This window comes from Mobula hypostoma, chromosome 1, assembly GCF_963921235.1.
Source record: "Mobula hypostoma chromosome 1, sMobHyp1.1, whole genome shotgun sequence".
NCBI lineage: Eukaryota > Metazoa > Chordata > Chondrichthyes > Myliobatiformes > Myliobatidae > Mobula > Mobula hypostoma.
The window spans coordinates 188,613,168-188,627,424 of record NC_086097.1 but is presented as its reverse complement, the minus strand read 5'-3'; the positions used below and the strand labels follow the sequence as shown (position 1 = coordinate 188,627,424).

The 14,257-nt window shown below is 38.9% G+C and overlaps 2 protein-coding genes across 2 annotated transcripts in view; one reads left to right on the top strand and one right to left on the bottom strand.

Moving 5' to 3' along the window:
• The window catches only part of LOC134353595 (NEDD4-like E3 ubiquitin-protein ligase WWP1), a 156,741-nt gene extending 155,488 nt beyond the window's left edge, over nt 1-1,253 (top strand). The window contains exon 24 of the mRNA XM_063061698.1: nt 1,115-1,253. Within this exon, the coding sequence (XP_062917768.1) occupies nt 1,115-1,214 (100 nt within the window). The 3' untranslated portion in view covers nt 1,215-1,253. The remainder of the gene's footprint in view (nt 1-1,114) is intronic.
• A 1,838-nt stretch (nt 1,254-3,091) lies between these two features.
• Nucleotides 3,092-14,257, bottom strand: part of rmdn1 (regulator of microtubule dynamics 1) — a 33,706-nt gene continuing 22,540 nt past the window's right edge. Inside the window, exons 8-10 of the mRNA XM_063061779.1 lie at nt 7,336-7,366; nt 5,736-5,869; nt 3,092-3,228 (exon numbers count right to left, since the gene is read on the bottom strand). Coding sequence (XP_062917849.1) covers nt 3,175-3,228; nt 5,736-5,869; nt 7,336-7,366 — 219 coding nt within the window. The 3' untranslated portion in view covers nt 3,092-3,174. The remainder of the gene's footprint in view (nt 3,229-5,735; nt 5,870-7,335; nt 7,367-14,257) is intronic.

Here is a 14,257-nt window from a genome sequence, read left to right as displayed (position 1 = left end):
GTACCAGCTACATAATACACTGCAATTATTTGCTAGGCTACTCCAAAGGCATTATCCAACACATGTAACTATCACTAAAAATGAACAGAACAGGAGCATCACCAGATGCTGGTTTCCCAGCAAATTACAGTCCATCTGAGTGTGGAAGTGTATCACCATTTTTTTGATGGTGACTTGATCCAAATCCAGGAACATGCTGCTTATTAACACCTTCACCTAAAAATATCGGTTAAAACTAATTACCACATTTGGGCATGAGCAGTAAATGTGGTCTGGCTGCATCACTACCTGGTATGGGAACTGTACCTCCCTTAACTGCAGGATTCTGCAGAGAGTGGTGTGGACAGCCCAGCGCATCTGTAGTTGTGAACTTCCCATGATTCAGGACATTTACAAAGATAGGTGTGTAAAAAGGGCTTGAAGGATCATTGGGGACCTGAGTCACCCCAACCACAAACTGTTGCAGCTGCTATCATCCAGGAAACGGTACCACAGCATAAAAGCCAGGACCAACAGGCTCTGGGACAGCTTCTTCCATCAGGCCATCAGACTGATTAACTCATGCTGATCTGAGTATATTTCTATGTTTTATTGACTATTCTATTTATTATAAATTATTATAAGTTGCTATGATTGCACAGTGCACATTTAGACGGAGATGTAACATAAAGATTTACACTCATGTATGTGAAGGATGTAAGAAATAATTCAATAGGAAATCATTACTTTACATGCAAAATTTTAAAAAATTAACGAACAAACAGATGGAACAATTCGGTAGGTTAAGCTGCATCTGTGGAGGCAAAGAGATTTTCAATGTTTTGAATTTCAACCCAAAACTATGAACCCTTTTAACTCCACAGATACTGTTTGATCTGGTGAGTTCCTCCAGCTCTTTTTTTTTGCTTCAGATTCCAGTATTTGCAGTACCTTGTGTATCCAAGTTGATTTGTTATATTACATTTAAGTGCAGAGCTCAGGGCTACACAGTCACATTGAGAAGGAAACGTGCAGCAGATTCCATACTCAACATGGAGTATGACTGATCTGAAATTTATTTGGATATGTTGAAATATAGCCTTGTGTTCATTGATGTATGTATATTCTTCAATAGCTTTAACCGCTTGGATTTGCCACCTTATAAAAGTTATGAACAATTAAAAGAGAAGCTTCTTTTTGCAATTGAAGAAACGGAAGGATTTGGACAAGAATAGATGCAGCACAATCTTGATGCTAAGAGATGGCATCACAATGTACACATTTCTGATTCTGATCATTTACAGTTGCACAGTTGTCTATCTGTATATAAGCTATTGCCTAGAGAAATAATTTACATCTGGAATTCTATAAAATTAACATGCTTTTCTTCCAGTCATTTATGCAAATTGTCTTCACCGTACATAGTATTTTACATACCTTCCCTTTAAAAGAAATTGTGGGAGAAAAGAGTTCAGCTGATTTCTGAAACATAGAATGATTTTTTTTTAAATATCAGAAACAGCTGAAATATCCATGGCTCTAGTTTTATAGAGCTTAGTAGGTGATTTGGTAGGTGTGCTATTATGCCCCCTTAGTGCAGAAGAAAACATACCCTGTGGCTCAGTTTCCACTGATCTAACAATTCTGTCAGGGAGATTTCTTGCATGGCTGTCACTGAAGTATTTAAGGCTTATGCCAAACACTGTCAGATATCTAGATTTAATGCTGCTGGCTTGTTGAAATCATAGAATATGTAAATGCTGACATGAGTTCTCTTTTATTTTCTTGTTGTGTTATTGCTGTTTATGTATGTCTTGTGTATAGTATACTGAAATAAACAAAAGCAGAGAGACTGGGGTAGTATCCCAAATACTAATGTTATTTTATATACAAAAAGCTAATGTGGACAATTTTCACAGTGTAATTATGCAAAATATTACCTCTGCTGCTTTTATGTTCAGTCTTTTAGAACAGTTACATTTATCAATCAGGAATAAAGTCAATTAAGTTTTGCACATTTGTAAGGAATGTTGTATAATTAGTTTTCCCATTGCAATGGTATACGTTCTGTGTGTATAAATTATATTATGCATCTCTTTTTCTGGCTTTGAAATATAATTTCTAATAGGCCTTCAACCTGAGAAATATCAAGTGATTTATTTTTTAAATTCAAAAATTTCAAAAACATGTAATAATACATTTAAAATAGTTTCACCAGTATTGAGGGCATTTAATGACATGTAACAAAAATATATTTAAAAAATTGTGAATTATATTGAACTTCAACTTCTAACACGCTGTGCTTCCTTGCAGTGACTGGGGAGATAGAGACATTTGAAATGTAACATTTGTAATGCTTTAAATTTAAACATTGTAAATTCCATTAAAGTTTTTAATTTGTAAAAGTTTTGTAAAAGCTCGAGTTTGGTCAGTTTTTGCTACTGCTTTTTATTATGTATTTCCCCACCCAAAAACAGTTTAGCAACTGACCATTTCTGCACATCAATTAGCTAGTATCTGCAACAAAGCATCAAGATTACCACTGAAACGTCAATCTGTCAGGTGCATGAAAATTTTTAAACTTTTATTTGTAATTATGTGCAAACGAAGTTTAATAAAATGGGCACCTAATTTTATTATTAAATTTTTTTCATGTTTTTAGTTGAAAGTGGAAAACTTGCTATCCTGTGACCCAAGTGGCTATAGACCACACAATGCTTTGATTAAATACAAACTACTGATGAATATAGAATGGATTAACTGTTAATAGACCTGCTGGTGATTCAGCTTGTATATGTTATTTTGGGATTTTGTAGAATTTTTCTGTGGACTTACTATTGTAAGACCTTCCCTGCATTGCAAGAAAAAAGATTATACTTTTAGGAATTGATGAATGCACTGGCAACATCCTAAAGTTGAAGTTAAGCACTTCAACTATGATAGTTTGCTTTTTTTTGGGTAGTTGAGTTGTTTACTTCCACCACTATTCACAAATTTGCAGCACTAAAAGGTACACAAATATGCATATTTATTTGGTTAATGCTGTATCAGGGCTGTACAATTGTGTAAATTCCTTTGTGATTAAACCAATAAAAATCATTTTCATTGATGTTTGAGAAATCAATTAACTTCCAAATTAATCTCATCACATAGTGACTGGCTGGAGACTATTTTAATGTGCAAGATTGACTTCAGTTAAGTCCTTGACTCCAGTAGTGATTTAAGTAGTTCAATGGCTTCCTTTTGAACCTAAAAATAGAAAAAGAGATTATAGACAGATTATCTATAGATACTGTGGGACTTCAAAAAAAATTTTTGTAGACTAAAGGCACAATATAATAATGCACTCAATGTTTTGTTTTCCAAATTAAAATCTACATTAATAGTTAAACAACTGAATAATAAATATTTTCATTCTTAATACAATTAACTAATGGAAATTACTTCAGACTTCCTCTCTCCCTTTGTGGCTAACCGATTGTAGGTTCAATTTGGGGCATATTTTCCTCACTGGTTAACAAATAAGATTTTTTTTGCAGACCAATAACCCAACCCACACATCACTGCAAGAGTAGCTCAAAGTAGTATTCTTGACTCAATTGCTTCATCAGTGTTTTTACTATAAGTGAAAAGTAGGGCTGTTTGCTGATGATTGAAAAATGTTCAATCCTTTAGGCAATTCCTTAGCAATGGTAACAGTCCATGGCTCCTGCAGCAAAACCTAGACAACAGGAATGCACTGATAGCAATAGCACATGCCATTAAAGTGCTAGTTAATAGCCATATCCTACTCTGTTCCATGGCATTACCAGCGTTGAATCCCGAAACATAGTCACTGACCAGAAACTTAAGCAAACCACCCAAGCTAATACCGCGGTTGCAAAAGCAGGTCAGAGTTGGGTATTTTGTAGCATATGACTCATTGCCTGCCACACCAAAAGTTTTCTATCAAAGAACAAACTGGGGTGATCTAATTCCCTCCACTTAATCTGGATGATTCCAGCTCCAGTTACACTCATGATACCAAAATTATCTCAAACAAAGTAACCGTAATTGTTAACCTATCCACTGTCCTAACCTTTATGCTAGCCAGTGTACAGTGGCTGCAGATGGATACCACTGACAGAATTACTCGCATAGGCTAGATGAAAAGTACCTCCCAAACCTGCAACCTCTACCAGTAGGAAGGATGTGGGTTTTAAGTGCATGAGAACAGCATCACCTGCACTCTATCCTGACTTGGAAGTGTATTGCAGTTCCTTTATCAACATTGGATCCTAACTTGGCGGCACCATCTCACCAGAAGTACTGAAGCAATGAAGTATGTATCACCACACCTTTGATAACTGATATGGATATAAAATTAACTGCCATGTTCAAAAGTGCAAAAAATTAAGTTTTCATTTTTATCTTGTCAATTTAATATGCAGACTGCCATTTTCTATATGCTTTACCAACATTTTCCACAACTTTGTTGATCAAAGGCTAAGATACTGGGTTAATTCCCAGAACCTGGAACCTAGTAGAACTAGTGGGACTAGATCTTATCCCACTACAGGCTGCATCAGTTACAGTTCCTAAAACTGACAAAAATTAAAATTTGAGGACGATCAGGTACGAAAATAGACTGGGCTTGCAACATGGTGTTTTAAAAAATAGTTGCTCATATCGAAACATATCACAAAATCAGAGGGTCAGCTTTTGACCCAGGGTACATAGAAATCTGCTAAAATATCCTTTGAGTAAAATTAATTTTGTCTGCTTAAATTCAATGCAGTGGATTCAGTTTAATTGGGCCATCGGTTTAATCGGGGCAGTCACTTATTTGGCACAAACCTTGAAGAACAAAAACCTATTTCGAAAATATCCAGGATTCCTTTGGTTTATTTGGGACACTATACCCAATTAGGGGGCAGGAGACTGTTGCTGAACAGATTCTAACTAGCATCAGTCATGTGCACTTGTGTGGCCATTAGATGCAACACCGTGCTAGAGTGAAGAGTTCTCTAAACAGCATTATTTGTCCTCAAAAGCAGTGATTTTTGTCACTGATAATTGACAAGAAATAATCAGTTAGACAATTCAGAACTGTTTTGCTCACTGTGGTTACAAGCATTCAGGTTTAGAGATGCCAAAAACAGCTGGGAGTGAAAATGACATGATTACTAAGTATTTGAAGGCATCAATAACCATGAATGTTATAATGAAAATGAAGATTTGAAGGATTCAATAGTCAAAAGGATTGTAAGAAAGCTATCCATTATCTGCACTAGGTGTCTGCACTGATTTTGTTCATTTACAGTCAAAAGAACAAGGCAGTGTACACTGGATGAACACACCCATCAATAATTAAGAACTAATACAGTGTTATAATACTATAGTAGTATTGGTAATGTTTTAGTTTGTTCTGTATTTCAATTAAATGGTAGTTTGTCTTTTTTGTACTTTTTTTTTTAAAAACTATTTCCATGAAACTTCAGCTAATTGGGCAACTACTTAACTGGGCCAAAATGTGCTGGTCCCAATATGTTCCAATAAATCGTAATCCACTGTATAATAATTCTGCATCCTTTACTCATCTATATCCAAGTTTGGGTCGAGTTGAATTAATAAAACCTGTGGTCCTTAATAATAACATTTAAAGTTGAACATATCATTGCTATCACTATGATTAAGTTTACCCAACAAAATTGCAGAACAACAGTAGGTGGAGATTAGAAACACAACCTTTTAATTGTTATATTGGATAAACTTACCTGCTTGTCTTCTTCATTTCGTGCAGGATAGTCCCTTGCTTTGGTCAGCCACAACAAAGCTAACTTCTTGTTTTTTAATTTCATGCAAGTTTTCCCCAACATTAATAAGTTTTTACTGTAGAAATTTGGTTCAGCTGCAAAATAAGTCACGTTAAATACAAACAATATATTATGCACAATACATTTGCATATGCAGAGAAGCATATGAGAAAATAGAAAACAAGAATGTACTTAACTTTTGGTCTTTATCTACTGAGATGTTAATGAGCAAGGTGGGGTAATTTATTTTTTTTTGTTTTCGTGAATGAAGTAAGATATAAAATTTTAAAAAAATTTGTTTCTGATCTCCACCTACTAATTTTTTTTATGCTGCCCCGAACTGCCTGTCAAAAGTTGCTCACAAATGGCCCGGAAGTTTATACAAAATAATGCACAAAAATCTCCTAACAATGATTTGTATGTCAATAAATAATTAAATACTTAGCAATTAAAATGTCTTAAGATGAATCAATTGACAGCCATTGACTACCCAATAATGTCCTCCCTCAGCTGCTGAATAGAAGAAAAAGTACGATCATTGACACATCCTGTCTATTCCCTTGGCCATTCTAGTAGCCTAGCATAATACAGGAATCCTAACTCGCACTGAATCAGACTTAGCTTTAAGTTATTAATTTACTGGCTTGCCACTCGGTCATGTTTCCTTGCATCAATTTCAATCCCTCCAGAATCTTGTGACTCTTCGTCAGCCCTACCCCCCCACCAGTAATCACCAGGAATGACCAGCAGCACTCCACCTCATTGATCCTCACCCCTCTTCAGTGACGTTTGTTTTGGTAAGGTTAATCAGAAATTAAGTGGACTATTGTAAATCCAGTAGGTTAACTAATGTTCTTCAGAGAAGGAAATCTGCTTCCCTTACCTGGAATGACCTGTTTGACTCCCGAAATTCATTTTCTCCTTCTCCCCCACCAAGGATAAAGACAGCAGTGCATGAGAACTCCACCATTTTCACATTACCTTCAAGCTACATCTCATTTTCTCTTGGAAATATAGCCCCAATTCTTCAACATCAGCGGGTTTTAAAATCACAGAAATTCATCTCCAGAAGCATAATTCAACCAATGAATTATAACAGTTTAAGTGGCACACTTCTTTCTCAAGTGGAATCACAAACAAACAATACCTGACTGCGATGCCTTAAACCACAAATGAATATAACTAAATTCTTTATACTATCTACACAGCATTTGAATCTTGATGCAAAATTCCACTTTGATGTAGTAGAGAACATTAAGAAATAAATTCCATTCTATCCAACCTTTGCTGGACCAAGACTGAAATCTCAGCATCAACACATGGAAATAAATAATAGAATTAACCTGCCTGGCAACTGACACAAATTCCAAAGGGAATTACTACTGTTCAGCTATTTTGATGGGAGCAAATTCTGGGCTGCACTGACCCTCAGGAAGCGGGCTGGAAGACACAGACTAACAATTACAATTTCAATTGAATTATATCTATTACTGAAAAGTAATATGAAGTTTAATTTAATTTTATAAATGAAATGAATGAAATACATTTATGGAACTTTTACCTTCTTCAGCTTTGTCAAAATACTGGAGAGCCTAAAACAAAAAGTTTTTTTGCCTGTTAGTTTCTGCTGCAATATTAAAATAGATGAAAATAAATTATCCATGGTGGTATTGAAATAAGAGATAGCTTCACTATTTTAATTAAACTGGAAAAAAGGGGAATAATTGTGCCTTTGTAAGATACTTTTCAAGATCTGAAATCAAAAGGATATAAATATGAACCAAATTGCTTGGGAGAACTTTATTGCTTGTCAAAATAGCGTCATAGCTCTTTATGTTCATATGCAACATGATGAGACCTGTTTAAAGTCTCGTCAAACAGTACAGTAGAACAAATGGTCCAAATTCTTGCTGTATTGATATAGGATCTTGGCGAGGTTGTATCATGTACAACATTGGTCTCTTTACTGATAGGATGCACTGCTCAAAAACCTGAAAGATTTACTCAACTGGCTTCATAGACAATGGGATTATTGTATGAGGTAGAGTAGATAAGACAGTATTTTTTTTAGCATTTGGAAGAATGAGAGGATCACTAATCACAACTTATAAATTACACAAAAAGGCTTTATAGACTAGATGCAGGGAGGGTGCTTCCCTGGACTGAGGAGCTTAAAACTATGTGGTCAGTGGCAGGAAAATATGGTTATTACAGAAAATGCAAGAAATTGACATTGAAAATAAGCAACCCATTCAGACTAGTTATTATTTTGAGTACACAGCAGCCAATTTCTAAGGTAAGGACATGTTTAGCACAGCTTTGTGGGCCGAAGGGCCTGTATTGTGCTATAGGTTTTCTATGTTTCTAAATGGTTGAACATAACAAAACCATTAGAGGAAATGTACCGATAACAAATCAGATCCTGGACATTACATTGAAATTGATACAGAACAAAAGAAAGAAAACTTAATTCATTTTCACTGGGAACTCAAACTCAGGTAGATTACCTTTAGCTTGTTTACTTACTATGGAACCATGATACCACTTGCCCCATCTTCCCCTCCAGTCATACACTAATTACCCAACACATGGCCTAAACATCCAAATCCACCGGCTTCCCCCATCTACTGGTCACTTGACCCCACCTCTACTCATTGAGCAATACACACAAAATCTTGGAGGAACTCAGCAGGCCAAGCAGCATCTATGGAAAAGAGTCAATAGTTAATGTTTTGGGCCGAGACCGTCCTAATGTAGGGTCTCAGCCCAAAATGTCAATGGTACTCTTTTCCATAGATGCTGCTTGGCTTGCTGAGTTCCTCCAGCATGCTGTGTGTTACTTGGATTTTCAGCAGCTGCAAATTTTCTCATCTAATCATTGATTATCAGCTTTCCATTGATTCCTTTGATTGTCAAGATTCTTCATCCACAAACACAGCAGGCCAGGCAGCATCTATAGGAAGAGGTACAGTCGATGTTTCGGGCTGAGACCCTTCATCAGGACTAACTGAAAGAAGAGATAGTAAGAGGTTTGAAAGTGGGAGGGGGAGGGGAAGGGGAAGATCCGAAATGATAGGAGAAGACAGGAGGGGGAGGGATGGAGCCAAGAGCTGGAAAGTTGATTGGCAAGAAGATACAAGGCTGGAGAAGGGAGAGGATCATGGAACAGGAGGCCTTGGGAGAAAGAAAGGGGAGGGGAGCATCAGAGGAAGATATATTGAGAGGGACAGGGGGAGGAAAGAGAGAAAGAAAGGGGGAAAAAACCTAAATAAATAAATAAGGGATGGGGTAAGAAGGCAAGGAGGGGCATTAACGGAAGAGAAGTCATTGTTCATGCCATCAGGTTGGAGGCTACCCAGATGGAATACAAGGTGTTGTTCCTCCAACCAGAGTGTGGCTTCATCTTGACAGTACAGGAGGCTATGGATGGATGTATCAGAATGGGAATGGGACGTGGAATTAAAGGTGTGGCCACTGGGAGATCCTGCTTTCTCTGGCATAGGTGTTCAGCGAAACGGTCTCCCAGTCTGCATTGGGTCTCGCCAATATATAGAGGGCTGTATCGGGAGCACCGGACGCAGTATATCACCCCAGCCGACTCACAGATGAAGTGTTGCCTCACCTGGAAGGACTGTCTGGGGCCCTGAATGGTGGTGAGGGAGGAAGTGTAAGGGTATGTGTAGCACTTGTTCCGCTTACAAGGATAAGTGCCCAGAGAGAGATCGGTGGGAAGTGATGGGGGGGACGAATGGACAAGGGAGTCGCGTAGGGAGCGATCCCTGTGGAAAGCAGAAAGGTGGGAGGAGGGAAAAATAGACAATAGGTGCAGGAGTAGTCCATTCAGCCCTTCGAGCCAGCACCACCATTCACTGTGATCATGGCTCATCATCCACAATCAGTTCCCTTTTCCTGCCTTCTCCCCAAATCCCTTCACTCCACTATCTTTAAGAGCTCTATCTAACTCTTTTCTTGAAAGAATCCAGAGAATTGGCTTCCACTGCCTTCTGAGGCAGAGCATTCCACAGAACCACAACCCTCTGTGTGAAAAAGTTTTTCCTCAACTCCGTTCTAAATTGTCTTCCCCTTATTCTTAAACTGTGGCCTCTGGTTCTGGACTGCCCCCAACACTGAGAACATGTTTCCTGCCTCTAGCGTGTCCAATCCCTTAATAATTTTATATGTTTCAATCAGATCCCCTCTCATCCTTCTAAATTCCAGTGTATACAACCCCAGTCGCTCCAATCTTTCAACATATGACAGTCCCGCCATCCTGGGAATTAACCTCATGAACCTGCGCTGCACTCCCTCAATAGCAAGAATGTCCTTCCTCAAATTTGGAGACCAAAACTGCACACAATACTCCAGGTGTGGTCTCATCAGTACAACTGCAGAAGGACCTCTTTGCTCCTATACTCAATTCCCCTAGTTATGAAGGCCAGCATGCCATTAGCTTTCTTCACTGCCTGCTGTACATGCATGCTTACTTTCAGTGACTGATGAACAAGGGCTCCTAGATCTCGTTGTACTTCCCCTTTTCCTAACTTGACTCCATTTAGATAATAATCTGCCTTCCTGTTCTTACCACCAAAGTGGATAACCTCACGTTTATCCACATTAAACTGCATCTGCCACTCACCCAACCTGTCCAAGTCACCCTGCATTCTCATAACATCCTCCTCACTTTTCACACTGCCACCCAGCTTTGTGTCATCTGCAAATTTACTAATGTTACTTTTAATCCCTTCATCTAAATCATTAATGTATATTGTAAATAGCTGCGGTCCCAGCACCGAGCCTTGCGGTACCCCACTAGTCACTGCCTGCCATTCTGAAAAGGACCCATTAATCCCTAATCTTTGTTTCCTGTCTGCCAACCAATTTTCTATCCATGTCAATACCCTACCCCCAATACCATTTGCTCCAATTTTGCACACTAGCCTCCTATGTGGGACCTTATCAAAGGCTTTCTGAAAGTCCAGATACACTACATCCACTGGCTTTCCCATGTCCATTTTCATAGTTTCATTCTCAAAAAAATTCCAGAAGATTTGTCAAGCATGATTTCCCCTTTGTAAATCTATGCTGACTTGGACCTATCCTGCCACTGCTATCCAAATATGCCGCTATTACATCTTTTATAATTGATTCCAGCATCTTCCCCATCACTGATGTCAGACTAACTGGTCTATAATTGCCTGTTTTCTTTCTCCCTTTCCTAAAAAGTGGGATAACATTAGCTACCCTCCAATCTGCAGGAACTGATCCTGAATCTATAGAACATTGAAAAATGATTACCAAAGTGTCCACAATTTCTAGAGCCACCTCCTTTAAGTACCCTGGGATGCAGACCATCAGGCCCTGGGGATTTATCAACCCTCAAGATGTGCTTGGTGGTGGGATCCCGTTGGAGGTGGTGGAAGTTACGGAGAATTATATGTTGGACCCAGAGTCTGGTGGGGTGGTAGGTGAGGACAAGGGAAACCCTATCCCTAGTGGGGTGGCGGGAGGATGGGGTGAGAGCAGATGTGCATGAAATGGGAAAGATGCGTTTGAGAGCAGAGTTGATGGTGGAGGAAGGGAAGCCCCTTTCTTTAAAAAAGAAGGACATCTCCCTCGTCCTGGAATGAAAAGCCTCATCCTGAGAGCAGATGCAGCGGAGACGGAGGAATTGCGAGAAGGGGATGGCATTTTTGCAAGGGGTTGTTTTAAGAGGAAAGGTTAAGCAATTTGTAAGAATGTTATACTGTAATATCAGTATATAATGGTATATATCAACATACAATATTTGAAACACACGAACTTCTCAGGGTACTGACAAGGTAGATACAGAGCTAGGGACATAAATGAGCATTTTCTCTTAAACTAAGATGAAGATAATACATTTCTTAGAAAGTTGTGAACATTTGGAATTTTCCACTGAGTGATCTGCGTTGCTGTCACAGCATGGTAACAGGACCTTCAGGCCAACACATCTATCATTGAATTCATGTAACACCAGAATAATTAGTTTGGATAATGAGGGACCAAAGGGTATGGAAAACAGATAGGAAAGTGGAACTGATGCCAAAATCAAGATGAGACATAATTTTACTAAATATACAGTGGGCTCAAGAAGCCATATGGCATATTCCTACTACAATTTATTTTGTGCATATCTACTGAAAAATTATCTGTGGATAGAACATTCATGTAGTGGTGGATGGAATGGAATTATGATGGGGTCATCTTAATTCGAGTGGCTAAAGGAGCAGAAGGGTAGCTTTCTGATTGTTTTCCTGTCTGTGACCAATACATTGTGAGGTGCTACATTTTGGTAGGACTAATCAAAATAGGACATACATGGTAAATGGTGGGCATTGAAGAAGGCTGTAGAACAGAGGGATCTAGGAATAATGGTACATAGTCCCCTGAAGGTGGAATCTCACATGGATAGGCTCGTGAAGAAAGCTTTTGGCATGCTGGCCTTTATTAATCAGAGCATTGAGTATAGAAGTTGGGATGTAATGTTGAAATTGTATAAGGCATTGGTAAGGCCAAATTTGGAGTTTTTTGTACAATTCTGGTCACCGAATTATAGGAAAGATGTCAATAAAATTGAGAGAGTACAGAGGAGATTTACTAAAATGTTGCCCGGGTTTCATCTCCTAAGTTACAGAGAAAGGTTGAACAAGTTAGGTGTTTATTCTTTGTAGCGTAGAAGGTTGAGGGAGTCCTGAATATTCTAAAGGGGGAGAGTGAGCAGCCAGTTGTCTTGGTACATGTTGGTACCAATGATATAGATAGGACAAAGGAGGAGGCCCTGAAGAGAGATTTCCAGGAGTTAGGAAGGAAGCTGAGAAGCAGGACCTCCAGGGCAGTAATCTCCGGATTGCTACCTGTGCCACGTGCTAGCGAGGGCAAGAGTAGTCGGATCAGGCAGATGAATGCCTGGCTGAGAGACTGGTGTAGGGGGCAGGGCTTCAGATTCTTGGATAATTGGGATCTCTTCTGGGGGAAGTATGACCTGTTCAAAAAGTACAGGTTACACCTGAACCCGAAGGGGACCAATATCCTGACGGGAAAGTTTAATAGAGCTGTTAGGGAGGGTTTAAACTAATTTGGCAGGGGGATGGGAACCGGAATGATAGTGCGGAGGAAGGGGAAAACAGAAATAAATCTAAGATAGTGAGCAGTAAAGATGTCAGGAAAGACAGGCAGGTGATGGGGCAAATGTGTAGCCATTGGGATGAGTTGCAGTGCAATAAAGTTGCAGTGAAATCAAAGCAAAAAGTATCAAATACTGGTCTTAAGCTGTTGTACTTAAATGCACGCAGCATAAGAAATAAGGTGGATGATCTTGTTATACAGCTACAGATTGGCAGGTATGATATTGTGGCCATCACTGAGACCTGGCTAAAGGATGCATGTCTCTGGGAGCTGAACGTCCAAGGATACACGGTGTATCGGAAGGATAGGAAGGTAGGCAGAGGGGGAGGCGTGGTAAGAAATTGGTAAGAAATGATATTAAATCATTGGAAAGAGGTGATATAGGATCAGAAGGTGCAGAATCTTTATGGGTTGAGCTAAGGAATAGCAGGGGTAAAAGGACCCTGATGGCAGTTATTTATAGGCCTCCAAACAGCTGCAGTGATGTGGACTACAAATTACAACCAGAAATAGAAAAGGCTTGTCAGAAGGGCAGTGTTATGATAATTGTGGGGGATTTTAACATGCGAGTAGACTGGAAAAATCAGGTCGGCACTGGATCTCAAGAGAGAGAATTTATAGAATGTCTGCGAGATGGCTTTTTAGAACAGCTTGTTGTTGAGCCCACTTGGATTGGGTATTGTGTAATTAACCGGAGGTGATTGGAGAGATTGAGGTGAAGGAACCCTTAGGAGGCAGTGATCATAACATGATTGAGTTCACTGTGAAATTTGAAAAAGAGAAGCCAAAATCTGATGTGTCGGTGTTTCAGTGGAGTAAAGGAAACTACAGTGGCACGAGAGAGGAACTGGCCAAAGTTGACTGGAAAGAGACTCTGGCCGGAAAGACAGCAGAGCAGCAGTGGCTGGAGTTTATGCAAGAAATGAGGAATGTGCAAGACAGGTATATTCCAAAAAAGAAGAAATTTTCGAGTGGAAAACGGATGCAACTGTGGTTGACAAGAGAAGTCAAAGCCAAAGTTAAAGCTAAGGAGAGGGCACACAAGGAAGCAAAAATTAGTGGGAAGACAGAGGATTGGGAAGTTTTTAAAACCTTACAAAAGGAAACCAAGAAGGTCATTAAGAGAGAAAAGATTAACTATGAAAGGAAACTAGCAAATAATATCAAAGAGGATACTAAAAGCTTTTTCAAGTATATAAAGAGTAAAAGACAGGTGACAGTAGATATAGGACCAATAGAAAATGATACTGGAGAAATTGTAATGGGAGATGAGGAGATGGCAGAGGAACTGAACAAGTATTTTGCATCAGTCTTCACTGAGGAAGACAGCAGGATAC